General features: G+C 40.4%; 2 protein-coding genes across 12 annotated transcripts in view; one reads left to right on the top strand and one right to left on the bottom strand.

Annotated features, from left to right (window-relative positions):
• Positions 1-22,700, top strand: part of SLC66A3 (solute carrier family 66 member 3) — a 154,374-nt gene that overhangs the window by 47,475 nt on the left and 84,199 nt on the right. The window contains exon 7 of one of the 7 annotated variants that reach the window (XM_084826622.1): positions 19,095-19,479. The exons of 3 other annotated variants lie outside the window; for them this stretch is intronic. In XM_084826622.1, the coding sequence (XP_084682748.1) occupies positions 19,095-19,267 (173 nt within the window). In that variant the 3' untranslated portion in view covers positions 19,268-19,479. Of the gene's footprint in view, positions 1-14,268; positions 16,043-18,387; positions 19,480-22,700 lie in introns of those variants that run through there. 3 more of the 7 variants (XM_084826626.1, XM_084826624.1, XM_084826620.1) reach the window with 3 other exon arrangements.
• Positions 1-22,700, bottom strand: part of ROCK2 (Rho associated coiled-coil containing protein kinase 2) — a 107,569-nt gene that overhangs the window by 26,663 nt on the left and 58,206 nt on the right. For 3 of the 5 annotated variants that reach the window (XM_084826613.1, XM_084826612.1, XM_084826616.1), the window contains exons 5-18: positions 22,221-22,481; positions 14,355-14,499; positions 12,687-12,825; positions 11,357-11,448; positions 9,476-9,635; positions 8,859-8,946; positions 6,721-6,809; positions 5,916-5,964; positions 4,958-5,093; positions 4,722-4,813; positions 4,290-4,536; positions 3,883-3,989; positions 2,664-2,823; positions 949-1,109 (exon numbers count right to left, since the gene is read on the bottom strand). In XM_084826613.1, the coding sequence (XP_084682739.1) occupies positions 949-1,109; positions 2,664-2,823; positions 3,883-3,989; positions 4,290-4,536; positions 4,722-4,813; positions 4,958-5,093; positions 5,916-5,964; positions 6,721-6,809; positions 8,859-8,946; positions 9,476-9,635; positions 11,357-11,448; positions 12,687-12,825; positions 14,355-14,499; positions 22,221-22,481 (1,926 nt within the window). Of the gene's footprint in view, positions 1-948; positions 1,110-2,663; positions 2,824-3,882; positions 3,990-4,289; positions 4,537-4,721; positions 4,814-4,957; positions 5,094-5,915; positions 5,965-6,720; positions 6,810-8,504; positions 8,517-8,858; positions 8,947-9,475; positions 9,636-11,356; positions 11,449-12,686; positions 12,826-14,354; positions 14,500-22,220; positions 22,482-22,700 lie in introns of all 5 variants that reach the window. The other 2 variants (XM_084826611.1, XM_084826614.1) reach the window with 1 other exon arrangement.

The following is a 22,700-nucleotide window of genomic DNA, read 5'->3' as shown; positions in this document are numbered from 1 at the left end:
GCCTAGCTGCAGTGCTTCAGAGCAGGAGGGAAGGAGGCCCGCGCTCAGCTTTCTGAGCGTGGAGAGGTAGCCAGCACAATTCCCTCCATGCCAGCTATGAGGGGAGGGAAGGGGGAGCGCGGTTTACTGGCTCTGAGGTCGGGGCCCTGTCTCCAACCTCGGAGCCAGTAAACTGAACAATCTTATGGCCCCCAAGACACTGTCTAGGGGCCATAGGATTGCTCCCTCCAGGTATTTATTTGGGGGGAAAGTGGGGAGAATGTTTTACCAGCCACAACAGGGATTGAAAAACAGCTGTAAAGCCCAAAATAAGACAACACCAGCAAGACAGCTGCACTAATGTTTTGTAGTTTCTAATGTGTTTTGGGAATATCAAGGAAAGTTCTTGATTTCATCCCAAACTTTGAAGTGATTGCTTAGAACTTCTTACTTCTAACTCACTCTAGGAAATAACTCCTCTTTGCAGGCCAGGTGACATTAGGGGGCGTAGCCACATTTCTTACTTCATCCAGTGCTTGGCTGGAATTCCAGCCACCAAGGTCAGGGGCGCTCTCACCCATGCCGCATCCTTGCTAATGTGGGAAGACAACATATGGGCAAAGCCACCTTGACTGAGGTGGAGGCTCCAGCTGCCACCTAGGCCAGGGAAGCTTTGACCATGCAGTGTCCTCCCCAATGAGGGAAGACACAGTGTGGGTGAGTCTCCAGCTTCGCACAGCACTCCCATGAGAGTGGGAGCAGCACGCAGGAGATAACATGGGATGGGGGTGTCGTGCAGCAGATAATAACATGGATTCCTCCAGGAATCCAAGGACGCTCCATGGGCCTGATGGGGTACTTCCTTAGGCCAAATAAGGTCTGTGAGTTGGGGGTTCCCCATCCTTGCCCTAAGTAGATGTAACCAGGGGGAAGCTATAACATTATTGCAAGTTCCCTACTCATACTTACATCCTCATTTAGTTTATCTTTCTGCTTAAGCAGCTCATTTATTTTCTGCTGTGATTGTTTTAGATCACAATCCAACATGGAACACCGTTTTTCAACTTCCAACAAGCAGTTTTCTACCTTTTGCTTTGAAACTCTCTCCTCAGAAAGTTTCTTTTCCATTTCTGTGAGGGGAAAAGAGCCAGCCATTTAATATATGCATAATCAATGTTCACTGTAAAAAAAAAAAAAAAGTCTTGGCATTTATGTGAATGCATTCAGGCCCACCACCAAACATAAAGTTCCTCTGGGAAGGAAACTGATGTAACACATAGCTTAAATTGAAAATACAGCTATTAATGTAGGACCTGTATAATTGGAATCCTCTTAAATTGGACACAAAAGTCTTTGAAGATCAGTTTGTGAAAAGCTTTTAGATTTTGTCCAGTCAGCTTGAAGTGAACAATTACTTAAAGACACGTTATATAAGCAAGCCTCCTCAGCTTCAAATTCACCATCAGCCTTTCTACTGCAAGACAGGTTTCATTTACTGCCTACGCATATTCTCAGTACTATGTGAAAGTGAGGTCGACTTTGTGATGCATGGGTGCCCCAGGTTTTATATATCCATTGTCTTCAATTAGGCAGATCCCAAAACTTCTGTAAGCTCCAGTGCAAGGTCAAATGGACCCGTCAGTACTGCTAACAGTCCATGCAGTTTATTCTGAGTGAAGAGCTTGTCTCTCCCAAGTGATTTAATGTACTGTATTTTATTAAGTAATATATTATTCTGCCAGTCTTGAAGCTGGCACACCGTAAACTATCTGAACACAATATATACAATTCTGTTGAAAACACTTCAAATACCATCTTTACTCATTCTGTTCTTTTTTGACAGAACATAAGGAGGACTGAAAGGTAGCATTATACAATCTGTAGGACTCTTTAAGAGTGCAATCCTATGGATAGCTATTTGGAAGCAAGCCCTATTGAGTTCAATGGGACTTACTCCCAGGTAAGTGCTTGTAGGATTGCAGCCCAAGATCTCTAGAATGCTTATCATACAGAAGCATAATAACGACCAGTTGGTCCATGCCTTGCCTAGGTCTGGCCACCCCTGCCCCAAATCTAGATTCTGATGACTAACATATAGCTCTGAAGCATAGTTTAAATCAGTTTAGCACAACTAATTTGCACTAGCAGACTCTTAAATTAAAGTTAGACATTGTGATGCAATGACTAGAGTCTGACTCAGATGTGGGAAACAATACCCAACTGTCCAGTATCCAACTGTGTCATTCCCTTAGTGCAAACGACACTGTGCTAGCAGAAGCTAGGTTCTGAACTATGCCCAAGAGAAGAATCCAACTAAAGTTGCACAAGCGGTTTTGCATAGCTCCTGTGCAATGAGTCATGCATCCCTGTCGTGCAACCAGTTACGCAACTGCTTGCACCCATTGTGCAACATGTTGGGGAACTGCTTGCGCAAAGGAGAGATTTAGCAGAGCTCTGCTAGTGCTATTTGAGTTTGCAGAATGTCACTGTTGGATACTGCCCTCAGTTCCAATCTCCACTCAAGTGTGAAGCTGGCTAGGTAATTCATCAAATAATTTCCTCACCGCCTAATGTACCCCATAGTATTGTTGTGAGGCTAAAGTGCTGCTGCGAGTTCCTTAGAGAAAGGGCAGAATGCAAATATAAATAAATGAAATTATGACCGCATGACATTAAATGCTTACCTTTCATAGCTTCAGACTTGGCTTCCTCAATGGATTTATAGATTTTGTTTTTGTCTGCTAGTCGGGCTTTTGTTGCCTTATGTTCAACCTCTTCTTGCTCCAGATTCTGCTGCGTGACTTTGAGCTTGTAAGTCATATCTATTTCCATGTTGCTCTTCTCCTGTTAAGTGTAAGCACAAAAATGTAATTTCTTGAATATAGTCCCACTAATGCTACTAAAAATATGTAGTTTAACTGAAATGCCTGACCAGTATCAGCAGAAAGATGGGCTCTGACTCAGATTTCTAGTTTAGTTTTTGTCTAATGATAGACTAATTATAACATACATTTAATACGCTAATTTGGAAATGGGATGTTTATCGGAAATGTCATACATACATCTGCCTGCCATCACAAACTTCAGCTGAAACTTGCGTTGCAGCACAAGGAAAATCCTCCAAAATACAAAGGATTTAATTCTTTGGGATCCTCTAGCTGGCTAGCAAGACTGGCTGGTGTAATTGGAACCTGGGCAATATCAGCATCAGGCAATATGGTAATCTCAAAGCTCGTTGCGCATGACACTCCATATCCCCATACCCTCCCACTTTCTCAGCTTCCATCCAATTTATCACAGCTGCCTTAATAGCTCCCATCAACTTTCACCTTCTGTTCCTATTAGAGCTTTCCAGTTATGCACTTCACATCTCTCACCTACTGTCTGGACATCAAAGCTTGGGGGGCGGGGGGGACACAACACACAGAAGCAGGAAGAGATGGCCTTGCAAGGTTGTGGGGAAAAAAAAAGAGTTGGAGGTAACATAAACTAAATATCCCCTTCATCACTGAGGCATGCAGAAGGGAACACAGACTGCAAGACAACTCCAGAGAGGAACACATTTAGTTATTGATTTGCATACAGGGAAATCCTTTTTTTCCTATTTGGACTCTGGTGTGCCTTCTATTCCTCCACAAGTATGTTCATCATCTAGCTACAGAAATGTATGTCCTAGCAACTCCTTCAGGCTTATATCCCATGCAGAGGTCACAAGCAAACAGATTACAGTGGAAGCAGGACAAAATATATTAGTAGAAAGCCATCACCCAATTCAGTTATTGTATTTCTATAAACCTATATGATATTACTGCTGTCATGGGATTTTCAAGAGCAGCATGCTACAAGTACTATATTGGCTACATTAAAGCAATACATGATATTCTATTTTCACTGATAGTTTACCTTTTCCAGATCTGTGAACCTGTCCTGTAATTGTCTTCTTTCTGTCTCCATTTTAGCTAATGCACTCTTCCCATTCTTTACTTCTTCTTCCAGACTAGATATTCGGCCTAAGGAAATGTTTGAAAAAATCAACCAGGAAAAGAGCGTTAGCTACACATGGCATTAAAGAAACATTTTATGAACTGTCTGGACATCAAAGCTTCGGGGGCGAGGGGGCTTTCTCCCAGATGTTTGAAGGTGTTGGAATAATTAGCAAGATCATCCACCAGTTCTTGACCAATTAAATGTAGGCATGTTAGTAAAGCATACTAGTTATGCTACAAAAAACCCAATTCAAATAAGGACAGTCACGCAACACTGCCTAATTCTAATATGCAAGCCAGTTTTCAGCACAGTGGTTTTCATACCCTGTAGATCACTGATAATCTCCGACCCATGAGTCCTATCTCTTCTTTCAGATTCTAGAGCTGACTGCAGATTGAGGAAGTCCTTCTCAAGTCTGAGCTTTGTATTCTCCAGCGCACAGTTTTTATCTTGCAGGTCTCTGCTATTAGCTTCCAGCTGCTGAATCTGCTTTGTACTTTCCGTTTGGTTCTTTCTCAACCTGGCTGCTGTATCAGACTCTGTGCGCAGTAAAGCATTAGCCTCATCCAGCTATTGAGCCATGAAAAAAATGCAGACAGTTACATATCAACCAAAAGGCTTTAAAATGTGTCCAAGATGGCATCACCACAGCAAAGCATATCACCACAATTCTTCTTTCCTTTTTTTTTTACTACAAAGACTCTAACTTATCCCTCAGACTTTCAGTCGAACTTACAAACAGAAATATAGCTTGCCTGTCTTTGTAGCTGAATGATTTTTTCATTTGATATTTGAGAGTTCTGATTCCTCTTCTTCAAATCTTCAAGCTGGTCTTTCAAACTGTTAACTAATAAAAACAATAAATTAATAATTCCACCACACATATTCATAATAGCGTTTTACAAATTCCAAGCAGCAAGAAAACAATTTTGTTCATTCTCTTCCCACCTCCCATCCCCAGTAACGCAATGCCTCTTTCCGGTCCACGTACCATCATTTTCCAGATTGCGTTTTTTATCTGCCTCATGTTCTGCTTTCCGTTGGTATTCTGCATTCTTATGTTGGAGAAGAGCTTTCTCCCTTTCCAACTGTCTTAAGGCAGATTCTAGATTTTTTCTTGAGGTTGCCTAGAAATATGTATTGAAAAACACAAGGAATATTTCTTTTTAAAGAACATGGCTGAAGTACGAGGGCATTTTTCTAAAGTTACAAGGAGTCCATCAAATCAAATTAACACACCAAATTAACTAAAATGTTTCTCATTTGGCTACAGTAAATATACTATATAATGCTTTGCAGATGTCTCCATGCAAAATTGCAGACAGCCACAAATTTTCCCAACAACAAAGCAGTCGCACAAGTCAATTTATTAGAAATGTATGGTTCAGATCTAAATGTGCCTTGTTTCAAGCAGAAAAGAACTTCCACTCACACAAGACAGCTTCATCCAGACAATTCTCTCTACCATTGCAGCTCTGCCCCCCATCCATGCCATTCCAGATCTTCAGGAGCAGCTTTTAGGGGGCTATAGGGGGCTGAGTGTGGAGAAGGGACCAGGAGAGCCTTATTCTCTAGATCCAACCCCCATGGAATGTTTCAGAAGTCTAGGCCAAGTATAGTACAAAATTGTACTATACCATTTGGCCCTAAAATGTCCATATTTAGAATATAATTTATATCACATTGAAACCAAGTATTATACCACTGAATTAATGTTTGGTTATTTATACACATGAATGGGTAGGAGCATCTAAAACAGTTTACATTTCTCTCATCAATATGCTGTAATAGTAACTTCATTTTTATTTTAATATTATTAAGGCAGCAATTGGCTCTGCTATGCTACAATTCCAGTAATGCCTCTGGCATACTCTTGTCTTGTAAACTAAAAGGATTAATTAAAAACTCTGAAATACACAAATAATGAAAAATAGAAGACACTGCTTTACCTCCTCATCCAATTCTTTTATTATCTTCTCTAGGCGATTATTGATGGTTCTGGGGAAGGCATTAAAATAAACATTAGGGAGAAAGCACGGAACAATGTATGGAAAACAGGGTAACTTCAATATCTCTGTTATAAATCTATATAGCAACAGCAAATCCCCACAAGCTTACTAGCAGCTGCTAAGTTACATACAACATAAATAGAATTGAAAATTCTCCAAATGCTCCCCAAATTTAACATTAGATCTGTAAGTTATGCAACATGGCACTATGCAAACACTAACTGAGCAGGGCGAGCCAGAGGCTTGCAAAGTAACTTCTTTTTGGATACATCGGCCCTATTTCTAATATATTATTAGCATTTAGTCATTAGACCAGAACCATAAAAATGCATATGCAGGTCGTAAAAAAAAAAAAAAAGGGAAAGAAAATAAAAAAAACCCCAGAAAGGGAAAAATACAGTCATGGCACAATTAATGTGCAGCTAATTCTTTTTGTTACATTTAAAAGTTTGGCATGGTTGGTAGGGGCAAGGGGGATGGCTGGATTCGGATATGGAAGGCAGACAAAGGCCTCACATTCACCCCAAACAGCCAGTTGCACTACATGAGTGAAGGCCAGGATGGGCAAAACTGGGACTCCACTGAGCCCTATGAGAGAGCCCAAGAAATACTAGAAATCATAAGCCAGCAATATAAATTAAATGTGACAGACTTCTTCTTGGTATTATGGAATTATCCTTCATGTGCTATTCGATAACACTTTTTTCAAAGAGCTTCTCCATGCACAGGGGAAATAGAACTCTACCTGCATTTCTGCTCGAGCTCATCTTTGGCTTGTATTTCATTACGAAGCTGATCTTCTAATTTGCTTATTTTTTCCTGAAATTGTGCAAACTGACAGAAGAAAAATGTAGTTTTTAAATGCTATCAAATGACTGCAATCTGGAAAGCTAGCTCACATAAATGAATACCGCCAACCATTTGAAAAGAACTAAAAATAACTTCTCTACTAGTTACAGCCACAGCTGAAAGTATGTTTTTGTAAGGCTCTGACTGGGTTCGCACAACACGACAACCCATGATGGGTAGCTAGCCATGGTGGGTTGTTGTGCCATCCGAACCCAGCTCATTCTCTGTAGGGTGGCTTAATTTTCATGAACAGGCAACCCTGACAACTCATGGCTTGTTGTATGGTTGTTCGTATTTATCCATGGTGGGTTGATGCATCGTCCAAACCCAGGACAGCAATTTTATCATGGGTGCCAGCACTGGCTACAAAGCCACTTGGCAAGAGTGGCAAAAAAGTCCATGCTGCTCTTCACAAACTTGCCAGTGCTGCCTCTAGCCTCCCTTGGCAGTGACCGCCCCTCCACCAATGCCCAAACAGCACTTTGGAGGGACCGTCACTTCTTCACCACCTATGTTTTTTAATTTATTTGGGGCTTCGAGAATAAGCAAATGGGGCCATTTTTTCCCATTACTTCACAAGTGCGCAGGAGCGCACTTTTGCCTGTTTGATAGGTGTAGCAGCCTTGTCTTGTCAATTTCCTTGTATGTTTCAGCTATCGAAGGGAGCAGTAACCACAATAGTAAATGCTTGGAAAAGGAGCCATGAAAAGGGGTGAAGGGGAGCCAATATCTCTCCTCTCGGGACTTTCTGGAGACCCAGGGAAGTGTTAAATGGTAGGAGGAGACTGACAAGTGTCAGTTCAACACATAAAAGCAAGAGGATCACCTTGCAAAGTGAGAGATACTGTGTCCCCCACCCCTTTTGGTGCACCTACCTCTCTCACTTCAGTACTCCCTTTGACAGCTGAATCAGACAAGGAAATTGACAAAGCAAGGCTACACATATCAAACAGGCAAAACTGCGCACTTGTGAAGGAATGGGAAAATAATAAAAACAACAACAAAAATACCCAATTTGCATACTTCCAAGGCACCAGAATTTTTTTTTAAAAATTTAATTTTTACATTGCACATTTCAAAATCCAACTTTTTTAAAAGTTGCAAAATTTTACAAATATTATAAATTGCCAAAGCAATTTACAATATGCGAAGTTACAAATTCTAGATGTAAAGCTGCTCTAGCAAATTATGAAAACTTTAATGGGTGCAATGTGGCCCATAGGTAAATGCTGAAAGTTCCAGTGGTATCAATACAATTCACAGAATATGATCTTCCTCTGTATTTCGAGTTCTCTGGACTTACTGAAAAAATCAACATATACATTAAACTTTGCTAAATAGTATACAAATCTACCCTGGTATCTCAAGTCTACAAACAAATGGCAGTTATTTTCATACCACTATTTAAAATGTGAATGCATGAAAATTAACTGGAAACTCACAAAAATTAGATGAACATTTCTCATCAAGTGGGCGCTCTCAAATACATCACCAACAAGGTATGAAATGCAATTATTCTCATGTATAACCAACTACTGCATACTGTTTGTTTGCAATGATATTTTAGAAATTAATGCTAGTGTCAAAAAAACAAAACTACTGGAACATATTTTTGAAAGCTAATTGCATATTTAAAGGGGGGGAAATCATTTCACCGACAGTTTAATATAATGGGCTTACCTCTTCGGTGTCCTGTAAAAATAGATTTAAAAAAATCAGATGAATGCTGCTGCTTCTTTTCTTTCTTTTTAACAAGTCTTCCCATCCATATTTTTAATCGTATATATAGCCTCATTATCTTGGTAATTCCAGATTTAACATTGTTACTTTAAATTCTTCTAAGAACTAAAACATAAGCCAAATAATGACCAACAGCTCCTTTCACTATAATGGGACTACTCACCAGTAGTTCTAGAGTTCTGCAATTAATGCTAACTATTGAAAAGCTAATACATAAGTTTACAGTGCAAGTATTTATGATGCATAACAAATACTTTACATGTATTTAGCACTTATTAAAAAGAGAGTACTTGCCTCATTTTTCCTTGGTTCATTTTTCCTTGCCCCATTGTTCTTGCAGGGTTCAACTTCCCTACAGAGCTCAGAAAAGTCACTTAGCAACCTGTTGAAAACAACTGTTTTTAAAAAACCCAGCAACTATGCCAATCAACTCATTTTAATCAATTCTCTCACGTCTTAATCCCCACCACACTACTCTCAGAATGAAGGCACTTTTATTCAGTACAAGTTCTCCTCCTTTTCATTTTAATTGACCTTAATTGAGCCCTTTTGGTTAACGGGGGAAGAGATTGAGAGCTTTTTTCAAACCCATATAAACTTCAGAACTTTAAAAATGCCCATGAAAGTTGCGTTTATTCATATGCGATAATACAATAATATGCAGATTCAATATATGTTATGTAGTATGAAAATAAACATCCCTAACAATCTGCATATTTTATTTGTGCTCACTGCCATGCACACACGCGCGCGTGCGTGCACACACACACACACACACACACACGGAAGGACCAGTACTGAATCCAGTATTTATGGTCGTTATGGAAATAGACAGTACAACTATGAACACTAATCCTGACTGTAGAAGCAATCATAAGTATAAGGCATATGTTCACAAGTATATCACATACAGATTCTCTCTAAAGTACGTAAATCCTATGAAAGGCAACTGGTTTCCAACGAAGGCTTTGGGGACTGGAAAGGTTTCGACATCTCCTTTATCATCTTCAATGTCATCAAAATTGCTGCTATCTATATCACTACTCAGCTCAGGTACAACTGGTGCAGCAGCTAAAAATAAAAGGGGGGTAGCTATATTAGAACAAAATTCACTGTCCACAAACATGTACACCAATATTTCTTCTGTCATGAAAGAGATCTGCCCTACATAATGTGCCACCCATGCTCTGTGGCGTGCCACGGTCTTGATATGATCGCTGTTTCACACATCTTGAAGAACTGAAAAACACAAGCTCAGAGTCTTGAAAACTGCAAGTAAAAGGGGAGTGTCCATCCTCACCCCCCACTCCATCTCAAAGCCTCTTCTGAGGGCCAGGGGATACTCCTGAAGAGTATGGGATGCAGCATGGAGGGCTGAGGGAATTGTCCAGAACTAGAAGCAGGTAGCTTGCAAGAGTGGAGCTCAGGAGAGGATTTTCAGGTAAGCACTCCCCTGCCCGCAGCCCCCTGTCCTATCTGTGAGCTCCCTTGTGGTTGCAGTTCTCATGATTCAGGCCAGTGAGTTTAATCCAAAGGGGTAAACTGGCGAGCCACAATACATGGTTGCAGTGCTACATCTTTTGTGGGACTGAAACAGTTCCAAAATAAGAAATCAAGATAAACATTCCCTTTTCAAACCAATGGCTGACTCAAAACTATTTTACTTTGTAACAGCCAATCAGTATACATGGTTTTCCCAAGTGGCAGGGGGATCCAAACCATCATTTGAAACATCTCTATTGAACCAATACAGCATTCAGGTTGCATATTAAATGTTTTACTAAACAATCATGGCATAGTGGGTGCTTAGTCCAATCAGAATTAATCATGCACATGGGAGGTTTGAGGGTGATCTGGGCTCTCTCCTTTGTCCTTTTCAAAGAGAAGCAGCAAGCAGCTTGGGAGCCAGATGCATTTAGGCTGCAACCCACCATAGCAGACTGTAAAGATGAATGATGAGGTGGGGAATGGACAGCATCTCTGTGTATTGTAGAGTGCCCCCCTTCCCCCGTGTTATAGTGATTAGTCATTCTGTAGTTGCACTTCACAATAAGCGGGTTATTAAACCCGCAAATAACCCATGACACCCTGGTTCACACGAGATAACAAGCTGTGGCATGCCCCCGCCACAGCTTGCATTTTCAGAATGGCAGCCGGTGCACATCTCAGAGCCCTGCAGGTGAATTAAACCATGGCAGCTTATTATGACATGCAAACCAGCCGATTGTTGTTGAAACTTCCTGATTTTTGAGCTAGATGTTAGCACATTCCAGGGTCTGCAAATTTTGGCTTGTATAAGCGCCCAGCCATCTTTGTAGTCACCCACCATTGTCACCAACCCTTTCCCCTGACCCAAGTCCTCTAGCACAAACAAAAAATTGGGGGAAGGGATGGGTCTTCTCACACTCCACACCCTAACAGAATACAAATATAGCTGACCCTGCCACTGCAGACAATGGGAGAAAAACATATGAGGTCTCAGAGAGCATCAGACTGTTCATAAGTGAGCTCTGCACTGAAGGAAATGTTTAATACAACAAATGGTATTTTTACATACATGTATATGATCTGAAGTTTACAGGTCATATACATGTATGTAAAAATACCATACAGAAGTTTAGTGAGAAAAATGTAGACAACTGTAAGGCCTTGACATTTGCAGAAAAAGTGTAATTTACAAATTGCAGGTTCTATTCAGACCATTTTAGAACTCCTGCATTTTAAATCCATGCTAACGCAAAGTAGTTTTTAATAAAGAAAAAACACATTTTTCATATTAAAAGGGTACTTACTTTCTCGAATGTTACCCCAATCCCATTGATCATTCTTAAAGAACGGATGAGATTTAATTTCTTCTACTCCATTCCTCCCAAGACGCACCTCCCTAAACATAGCAATTAAAATGAATTGTATATTAAGATCGATTGCTTTCCATTTTCAAATAACACATTCTTAGATTCTGCTTAAGTGCCAGAAACGTAAAAAAAAAGCTGAAGATACACTATCCTTCATGGCCGCTTTTTCATCAAAATGAACTGTAACCCAAATCCTCCCACTGTGTATGCTCCCAGCACCCTCACATATGCAGAATGATGGCTGAAAATCTCAGTCTGCCACGTGTGGAGTGAAACATATTTCCAACTGGACAGTGTAGAAAAAGAACGCAGGAAAAAACTTTTAAAAAAATGCAAACCTACCAAGCTTGCCAAACCACAGTACAAACATTTGGATGTAAATGAAGGAAGACCTGGCTTCCAAACACAGAACGGTTATTAAAATGCTACTGAAATATGTATTTCAAAAACTGTATCCTTTGCCTCTAACTTAAAAACACCCATACACATATGTACACTTTTTCCTAAAAATGTATAATGAAACCACTATGCAAGTGGCAAACTCATTTCTTTTCAAAAAGGCCTTTGTGTTGTTAAAAGCTCACGTACGAATGGACTTGCATACGAGAATAAGTCACATGATAGATACTTACTTCTTGTCACTTTTAAGTGCTTCAGTGGCAACGGTATATGTTAAAAGGTGGTCTGTTTTAAACAAATCCATCGAGCACCGCATTTAATGTAAGCAGGAAAGCATACACAAGGGGAGGGGGAGTCAAAGTACAATTTAACTTCTTTCCACTATCTTTCCACTGCTCTGACCTCTGCTCTGGGTCAATGGACGTTTCTCTCTTTCTCTACTTCACCCAGTCACCCAGGTTCAATCCCTCAGAGGTTGTGTGTATAGCTGTACCATGCAATCATAGGTCACTTTAAATATAACTGCCCACAAAAACAAGAACTGGTGTCTAAGCATGCCCCACCTCTACACAAAATGTCAAAAGTTCCTCCCTTAAAACCAAATAAGCTCCATCACAACTCCAGTTCACTGAAATGAGCAGGTGGATTATCTCCCCATTCAACATTTTGCTGTGGAAGAGGCACATGGTAAATACTGCTTGAACTACTGAGGAATTCGTAAATTTTAGTTGGGACTTTGATTATGCATGGAATATCAACTGCACTCACTGGATGGTACACAGAGAGTTCTCCTGAAAGAATATTTCAATAGGATAGTTTAAGGCAACAACTCCATTTTACTGAGAGAGAACAATCTATGCTTGCATACCTGTCTGTTAAAAAGGCACAGATAAGGTCCTTCGCATGCTTTGAGATTTCCACATCTTCCGGGAAATGTAATGAGTTTTTGTGATCCATTATTTTACTGTATGTTCCCACCAATGAATCAGCATAAAATGGAGTATCTCCTAAAATTAAAAATGGATAAATATTACCTACTGTAAATTGAATACGAAAGGTTAAAGCAGATAAATAAAAATAACTTGAGATAATGAACCAAGCAACCTATGTGCAAAGGTTCAAAACAAACACATACTGGGCCTTTTCAAACTAAACACTAAACTGTGTTTTAGGCCAGTTTACCAGCACTATCCTGCACAAGCTCTTCCTTCCCTCTCCTCCTCTGGTGCAGCTACAGGGAAGAGATTGGAAGTGTTTGCTCCTGTTTTTAAACTAAACAGAACTCTCCATTATGTCTGAACTCCAGAGACTCTGGTTAGTTTACACTGTGGTTAGTTCAAACAAACCATAGATTCCCTGAGTCTGGGCAAAAACGTAACTTTGCTTAGTTTAAAAGCAAGCCCAAGGCTCATGCAAGGCTTATGCATGTAATGATAAATCATAATTTAGGGTTATGTCCAAACCAGCACAATAACATATATGCGGTAAACTTAAATTATATTCTTTGGTTCTACAGTTTTCTGTATGTACATAATGATGTCTAGTTAAATATGGAACTCCACATACACAACACATACATGATCATTTCAAGCATTCAGCAAGTAATTCTTCAATTACTGTGGAACTCTTATTTTTGTTCTTTGGAAAACCTGATTATGGGCAGTATCCAACTAGGCTGCTCTGCCTCCACTGGTTCTGTTGCTTTTGTGGGACCCACTGCTGCACAACGGGACTTTGGCCCTTCTAAAAATAACCTCAGAAACAAGCAAAAATGATTGTTAGGAAAGGTCAGAGGAGCTCCTTTCTGTGAACTCTGCTGACCTGTCCCATTCTGGAAAAGAGCGTTTCCACTTGTTTCAGTTTATTTTTTAGAAGCACTAAAGACCTCCTGCACAAACCGTGGGCCCTGCGAGCGCATGGGCATAATAGGATACCACCCTATGTATTTCACTAAAGTATCACTACTTTTACACATTTTTTAAAAAAGCAGAAATATTACAACATACATACAAATGGGTCTGTTATATAGGGAAGGAAGCTTTAGAACAGGCACTTGGGGATAACTGATGCTTCTCAACCCAAGGGAATGAATATACATACATATATGGGTCCACTGTGCGATTTAGGACTGAAAATTTCCACGGCAATTTCCCAATAATCATCCAGCATCCCTCAAGAAATTTAACAACCTGAAAGATGGATGACTGAGCATATTACTGCAATGGATGTGTGGAATTGCATCTCATCCTAGTGCCTCAACAACCCAATCAATGGTTACAGAGCAGGAGAGGTGGGGGCAGGGTAGTTCACACTTCCTGTAACAACTCTCCATGCCTTTTTAGGGAGACCTCCTCATACTGTGTGAACCCAGGCTCTTGAATAAAGAGCTTAACTAAAAGTAGATTAATTTAGGAAGAAATATAATCATCATGTTCTTATTGCATCAACAGCCCACATGGTACATTTGTAGCAATGCACAACCATTTGAGATCCAAGTCCTTTGAAGGGGGAGAACAAGAGGAATTTCGAAACTTACCAACTAGCATCTCAAACAGAAAAACTCCTACAGACCACCAGTCACATTCCCGTCCATAATAACCATCACCACCTTGTGACTTTAATACTTCAGGTGATATGTAGTCTGGTGTTCCAACAGCTGTATCACAACGCACCATCCCTGTCTACATAACCACAAGAAAGCAATTAAACTACATCACCATTAGATGTGGTAAATTAATTAATACTAGTATGCTAACTTATTTTTAAAAATAAGTAGTTATGAATTTAAGGCTGCTAACTGCATCTATCCTATAACAGTGTCATTACCCTTTATAATTTCTTTCATAAAGCTTATGCCACAAGTATAAAGATATCTTGTTGAGAGAACTGAACGAGTTAATCTTGGAGCCAGACAAAGTAAGCAAAAGCTGAGAATGTATGCTATGTCCGATTCATGGCTCACAGAACCTACTGGAAGTCTTTGCAATAAATTGCAAGAGAGATTTGGAACTGGTCCTAAAACAGCAGAAGACAATATATAGGCACACCTCTGTTTAGACTGAATAACTGCGTTGTGGTTGCTTTTTCTGTGCTCCAATAAAACCGATATTGTAAGTACACAGGCTAAACCATGTAAAAAATACAAAACTTGAAAGAAGGTATGTCTTTCTATATGCTTTAATACTTGAATAATATTTTGATTAAATGTTATTGTACTATAATGGCTAAGGGTTTAAGCTGTGAACCAGAAGACCTGGGTTTAATTCTTACCTCTACCACTAACTCAGGATCTCTTAAATCTAGCCCTGAATCTGCAGCATGTTTATAGTAATACTGGCTTACCCTGCAACATCTGTCTAGGAATTACTGATAACAGGAACCTGTAAATTGAGGCAGAAATGTAAGTTAGGGAGAGGCAGCCTTTTTGGGCCCATGGGCATATTTGGCAGTTTGAGAAACTGTTCTGGGCACCACCACAAAATGGGTGTGCTGCAGATGGAAGCATCAGCCTGCAGCCACCTATGGTCCAGAGGCAGTCATGGGAAAAGAAAATGAGAGCAGCCAGAGGCCCCCATTTTGCTTTGAAGCAATCCCAGCTGCCAATAAGAAACTTTGTTATTAAAAAATAAATAAATAAAAGTTGGAAGGGTAGGACACCTTGGAGAACGCCAAGAAAAGTGTCCAAGTGCACACTGGTGCCTGTGGGTGCCATGTTGCCCACCCCCTGTTAAGTAGTATTATATTCCTTATTTTTACACTGGCATTGTTGTTCAGATGCAACATTGAAACATAGTTTCATATTATGCAGATAAGCCTGCTTGAGTCTGGGGCTCAAGTGCTCCACACTTACATCCTCCTCTGCCACATGCCAGGAGGAGGAGATTGGAAGGACTCACATCCTAGTTTAAACTAATCACAATTTGTTGTTATGTCCAAACTGGGAATTGTGGCTAGCTTAAACCAGTCTTCTCCAGATCTGTTGGACTTCAACTCCCATAACCCCCAGCCAGCTTCTGGGCATGCAGGCTGGGGATTCTGGGAACTGCAGTGCAAAACATCTGGAGGGCGCCCAGTTGGGGAAGGCTGGGTTAGAGCTTATACTCAAAATACTATTACCTTAAGAAAAAGGAAGGGGAATATATCTACCTTTCTGCAAGTGTAACTCTCTATTTTTAAGGAAATAGCATACTTTTTAGGGAGAATAAAGTGTTTAAAATTCAACTTAATTTTCTCTCAGTTCCTCAATCAATCTGGGTACACTACTCCTAAGCCTGGAAACACAGACACCTCCAGGTCCTACAGTTCTTACTAGGATCAGCTACATTGCATGCTGTATTATTCTGCAGGTTGACATTACAACGTCATGTAAATCATACAAGGACCTGGTCCCACAAATGGCTTACCATATGGAGCTCTGCCAATATGGCAGTATTAACAGTGACCATCCAGTCACTTATTGGGCTGTACATATGAAGCAGGCCCTACGTACTAAAGCCTAAGGTCATAATTTAGCAAACCATATACAGAGCAAGACCCCATTGGTGGTTATAAAACAGGGGCGGGGAACCTTTTTCTGTCCAAATGCTGTCCAGGAAACTGCCCAGGGCCTGCACACCAGTGGCCGTGGCCAGAGCCGAAAGGAAACATGGCCACCCGACTCACACACAACATTTTCACACTCACACACACCATTGCCCAAAGATGAGGGGTGTAGAGTTGGCTTCCTCTGAAGCAGCCACTTCAAGGTACTCCAGGGGCCTTGAAGCACTGGCTCCCAAGGGAGCCAGTTCCATGAGCCCCTTACCTTTCTGATGGGCAGAGTCGACAGACATGCAAAGGATCTTCTGGGAGGGGAAGAGCCTCTATGGGCCAGGGGTTCCTCACCCCTGTTATAAAAGATTAGAAACAGCAAAGCAACCTGTTCCAGAACAAAAAAATGCAGGAGACACCTGCCTGCATTCAGTTGCCAACACCGACACAAGACATAATAACCTATGCTTAAGTGCAGGGTGGGACTCAAAATTCTGCCAAAGTCTTAAAAACCTTTCACCTCCTCCCCTTTCATGCATGAATATCTTACTAGCTTTCTAACTACATGCACAAGATACCAATATTGTGGCAATATTGTTAAGAAAGCTATAGAAATGACAAATTCTGAAATAAGAAATCAGCTGTCTTGACTGGGAGATAGCAAAATGTAACTTACACGAGAGAGGCACAAATGACTACTATGGTAAATAGTATGTAGTCATATACTTACATTTATAAAAATACTTATATGATTTACTTAAAGATAAATGGCTTTAAGCAGGAACACTACAGAAACTCTGGACTATAATTTATGAATAGGGCATTTGTGTTCGGCCCTACAGAAAGTATTAGAATATTTTGATAACTTCCTTGAAATAATTGTTTATCAGTGTTATACCCAAGAGGTTTGCTGTATATGAACACAATATAAGACCAAATATGAAGTGGTTATAAATTCTAAATTGTAGTTACTGCCAGAGCTGCTATTTTAGCTTCAATTTTCCTTCAGAAAACTATACATGATCTGTAGGTGTTGCATGTTCTTAATATTAGGGTGTCCAATTCTACACAAAATAAAACAATTGAACAGCCTGAACTGATATGTCAATAACATATTTAGAAACCATATTTAGAAATAATAGGATTCCAAAATCAGCATGCCACTAAGTCATTATATTTCTGTCCCATATCTGACTCAAGCAAAACAAAACCTGATTTTAAAAGTCCAGACACAGATGCCTAAAAAGAAGTGTGTTGCTGCAGACCAGGGGTGGACAACCTTTTTGGGGGAGGACGGCCACACTGATGGCTGGGTCTGTACACACATACTCATCCTTCCCCCATTATACTCACATATTCGTTCTTCCCACCCCCACAGAAATAAACATACTTCCCACCCACTCATAAACATGCACACACAACCTTTCCCCCCCCACCCCAAACACACACGCTCATTCACACTCACCCACCACAATCGTGCTCCCTCCCATGCCACCAAACAGCTGTTTGGTGGGATGTGTGGGGGAACAATTGTGCTGGGGAGGACTTTGATGTTTGACCATACAGTGCAGCAGCTAGAGCCCCTGGTGCTTTCTGTGGTTGGTGCTCTGGCATCCACACTCAGAGGGCCAACTGTGGAATGCGGCAGCTCCTTATAGATTCCAGGGATGAGCCCAGCAGCAGAGGCATTGGTGGCTGGGGTGGGGGATGACCCCAGAAGCAGCAGCCCTCACAGTGCAGCAGGGGAACGGTTTTTTTGGTCCAAATCAGCAGCAACACCAATGACATAGGCAGGAGATTTGGGAGAGTGGGGGAGGTGCTCATTTGTGCTGCAGATAAAGGGCTTGGTTTATTTCCATTAGGGCTGTGAGTCTACACAGCTGACAGGTCACACATAACAGAGATAGCTAGACTTTGCGCAATGAAAAGAGAAGCAATGCCTGGGGGCATCGGTCACCTAATATTTAGCTTCATTTTATCAAGGCAGTTAGAAGTGTCCAGTGAAAAGCCTATATCTCTATATTGCTTTTCTTTAAAAGAAATGCCATGTTGACTACAGTCAAGATTTATCACAGCAACCTTTTATGCAATACTTCTATATAAAGTTGTTGAAGACATGAGGCTTGAATGATCACTCCCAACAACAATGGAATAAAAGAACCATCATGCAGTCATGGTTCCAAGAAAGGCCCAGCAAATGGCACATGACAGAGATGCAGAAGAGGAGGAGATGAACTGACTGGATAGAAGGCTGCCTGGAAAACGTAACTTCTAGTTTTTTGTGGAAGAACAGAATATGGTTTAAATTAACTACTATAGATACTGTAATGGTATCCCTAAATAGTAATTATCATTTTTGTCACAGCAAATGAAGAACAGTATTAAGTTTAAAAACTGCATAACCCACACTATATCACAGAAGTACTGAAGGTACCAACACTGGCATAATCCACAGATCCAAGTGCACACTGATTGCTTGCATTTCCATCTGCACTCCAGTGGCACACACACCAAAGTGCCAACCATGTTTTAGATATCAATGAGTTCAACATACAATTTGTGTATTTGAAAGGGGGGTAGTCAAGTGCAAGGGTTAGCAAAACATCTCTTGCATCACGGTAAGAGAACCTCTATTACGCCTATTCGCTTGATCCATGCTCTAAAATGTTTTTAGTAAAGCAGTAGAAGCATTAGTCATGAAGCATTGCCATATTCCCCATCCATAATTGCATTCATTTCTTCTTAGAACTGGTTCAACTTCTGCAAATGCTTCATCAGATCTTCCTCCCGACTACCCTTTTATGGGTGCATGCTGCTCTCAGAGATCAAGGAAACAGACCAATCATACAGCTGACTTATGTGGGCCACAACTTCCTTTTAACAATGAAATGCAACAGTAGACAATATGAAATATATTAAATCTTCAAAGCTTTTACCAGAGACAAAGTCTAGTATATCAGAAAAACATATACAAAATTTGCTTCATGGTGTGCCTATTTTTATCATACTGGTAATCAGGATGATAAATAGAAACAGCCTTATAAACTTTTCCCTTTATAAAAGCCAGCCTAAATTAGTGAATTTGCCATAAATTTATCCTGATCGTTTGAATAAAATATTCATCACCAAGTAAATGTTGAGTATTTCTGTAATGTCAAGAAGCAAAACATTCAAAATGGGAATGAACACATTATTGTATAAGTTGTACAGAATTACATTTACAAATGAAAACCTATTTGTTCCAAAGTTGTTCTATTAGAGTTATGAGACTGCACTGGAATAAATGGGTGAGTACACACTAATCTAAAGGTAACAATATTTTATTTGTGGCTGATTTATTTTATCTAATTTTAAGTAAATCATCTAAGACCACTAGGGGATGCTATGGGTGTGCTTATAAATAGCAAACATGCCAAGTTACTGTTTTCATTAACAAGCAAACATTAACACAAGACAGTGTTTATAGACAGTGAAATCAGGTGCTTCCTTGATTGCTCAATTTTGTATGTGTTCACTATTATAGGCAGAGTTCTTCCCCACTGTAAGCATGCTTAGGAACTTACTTGGAAGTTAGGTTCCACTATAAAAAGGCTCATTTTCAAGTAAAAGTAGTTAACATTCAAGCATAACCAGGCTCCATATAGCAATAAAAACCAAGTATTTCCATTCTGCCAGATAGAGTTTATTCAAAAGTTTTATTTTCTTTCACCACCAGTATCAGCAGTTTTAATCAATCCACTGCTGCAATTAAAATGCTAATATTTAATTGAACAAAAATTCATTTCCAATTTACTGGTGGGGATTTCTTTTTGTGTTTCTGAACTTGGAATTAATGAAGTAGTGCAGACTTCAGAGAGGTACAGGATCCATACTTCCTGCTCCATTTTAGGTGCCAAGCTTAAATTTCCTTGCAGACTCTCCAAATTGCTGCCCCTGTGTTCTTTTCAGGATATACTGTATATTCATACTTTTAAAAGCTGCTCACTGGTCAAGACTGGTAAAGCAAATGGTGAAAGGTAAGCAGAGAAGTGGAAAAGATGAACCAATTAGGGTAGGCAAGGAAAAAAATATGTTGCTGCTGTCACTTAGGATGAGGGAGGAGTCCCTTTTAGGGAAAAGCAGGCCATTCTCTCTTTAGTACAACTCACACACAGAATTTCCCACGTTCAATTTGTGCAACTGCTGAGATGGGGAAAAGCTGCAAATGTTGAGAATTTCTAAGAAACAGATTTATCTGGATGTAATTCTGTTACAAGCCAAATGATTAGTCATGTAAGACTGTTTTCATCTGTTGAACAGAAGCAGATCCAGATCCAGAACCAGTAACTAATATTGGCCATGATTCAAAGGACTGCACAGTGGGGTTTTCCAATCTTCTCCCCACACCTCACAGTAGACACTCCTCATACTTGACCAGCCACTTCTGAAATTTGGGGTGGTGGTGGGGAGATCTCTGGATCACTACCACAGTACTGCCCATTTGGTATTTAATCTTCCCTAAGGTATTCTGAAAACTAATAACGACTGGTAAAGCAGAGCATTTCAGAAGTCTTTCCTCATAATAAATATTACTGATAATAGCTGCAGGGATTGAGCTGGTATTTTACAGCATGTTTTACATCGTTCTGGCCTTCCTTGAAAATAGAGGTAGGGTTATACCGGGCATTCAAACTTGAAACACAGAACTGTATCCTGAATATGCAACCAACTTTCTGGCTTAAACAAGCAAATGTGGCTTGCTTAAGCCGCAGCGCATGTCAAGGTGACATCTGCCTAATTATTTGCCTGGGCAGAGCTTGTTGTGTCATCCAAACCCTGGTGGCATGGCTTGCCTGTGGGGGAAGCAACCCCCATGGGAACAATCTTCAAGATTGTTCCCCTCTCCACCAAAGCCACACTACCTGGGTTCAGGCCACACAACAAGCTGCGCCCGGGCAGGTGATTAGGCAAATGGTGCCCAGCATGTGCTGGCACGCCCTGGGGCTTAAACAAGCCACCATGGCTTGTTTATGCTGGGGTGATCATGTGAACTGGGTCATTCTCTTTCCAAGCAGATGTTCCATAAGAATGTATTTTGCATTTTCCTACCCCTTTTAAAAACAGGTCTGAGGTTGACCCAATTTGTCATGCAGAACTGTCTATGAATATGGAGATCCGATTTCACTCCAGTATCTCAATGTCACAAACGACACTAACAAATGGAATGTTGAACAGGTGTCTTAAACTAGGAATGGAGAACCCGTGGCCTTCCAGATATTGTTGGACTCCAACTCCCATCAGCCCCAGCCAGCACAGTCAATTGGCAGGGATCATAGGAATTGTAGTCCAAAATTTGGAAGGCCACATGTTCCCTGCACCTGTTCTAAACCAAAGGCCTCACTTTGCTTGACCAAGAAAACTCAACATTTATATGGTCCTCAGGTATGCTTCACATATAATATTCCAACATGCCTTACAACAATCCCATAGGGCAGGTCAATATAGCATATTGTAGATGGAGGGCTGAAGCCGAGAGATAATAGCTTGGCTGAGGTCAACTAGTGAGTTTATGGTAAAGGTAACAATTAAATCAGAAACGTTCACAGCAAATTCTCTAAGCCACTATACCAGCCTTCCCGAACTGGATGCCCTCCAGATGTTTTGGACGCCAATGGCCAACAGCCAGGAATCCTGGGAGTTGTAGTCCAAAACATCTGGAGAACACCAGTTTGGGGAAGGCCGCACTACACTATGTTCATTATCAACTATGGCATAGTTAAAATAACCTCTATTTATTAGCAATATTATATGCCACCTAGTTAACAAAGTTCTCCAAGTTTCTTTATATTGTACATGTTATTTTAGAAGAACACACAATGACCCAGATACTCACTTCATCCATTTTCATACAAGTACCAAAATCTGCAAGCTTCAGGTGTCCATATTTATCCAAAAGCATATTGTCAGGTTTCACGTCTCGATGTATCAAGCCCAAGGAATGAATTGCATCAAGGGCGAGGACGACTTCAGCTGTGTAAAATTTGGCCCACTTCTCAGGTACATCATAATTGCTCATGAGGTTGACAAGATCTCCACCTGGCATGTATTCCATTACCATGTACAGGTATCGGTCATCTTGAAAGGCACTAAAAAGCTGCACCCAGAAGGATGGACAGTTACAGAGACATCACAAAACTGATAAATTTTCAGTTTAAAAAATCTGTTGAATCACAGTGGATTTGAGACACTAAAGGCAGCTTTTTCCCCATATGTTTTTCAAGGATGGTTTTGGTATGGTGCAGTAATTGTTAGAGGTCTTTATGAGTTCCAGAACAATTCAGTTTACTCATTCCACCAATGAAGTAAATCCCTT

Source organism: Heloderma suspectum, chromosome 1 (genome assembly GCF_057233095.1).
Source record: "Heloderma suspectum isolate Gila_16-S chromosome 1, 16-S_ref, whole genome shotgun sequence".
NCBI lineage: Eukaryota > Metazoa > Chordata > Lepidosauria > Squamata > Helodermatidae > Heloderma > Heloderma suspectum.
Note: the sequence above shows the minus strand (reverse complement) of the source record. Positions and strands in the feature narration are given on the sequence as shown.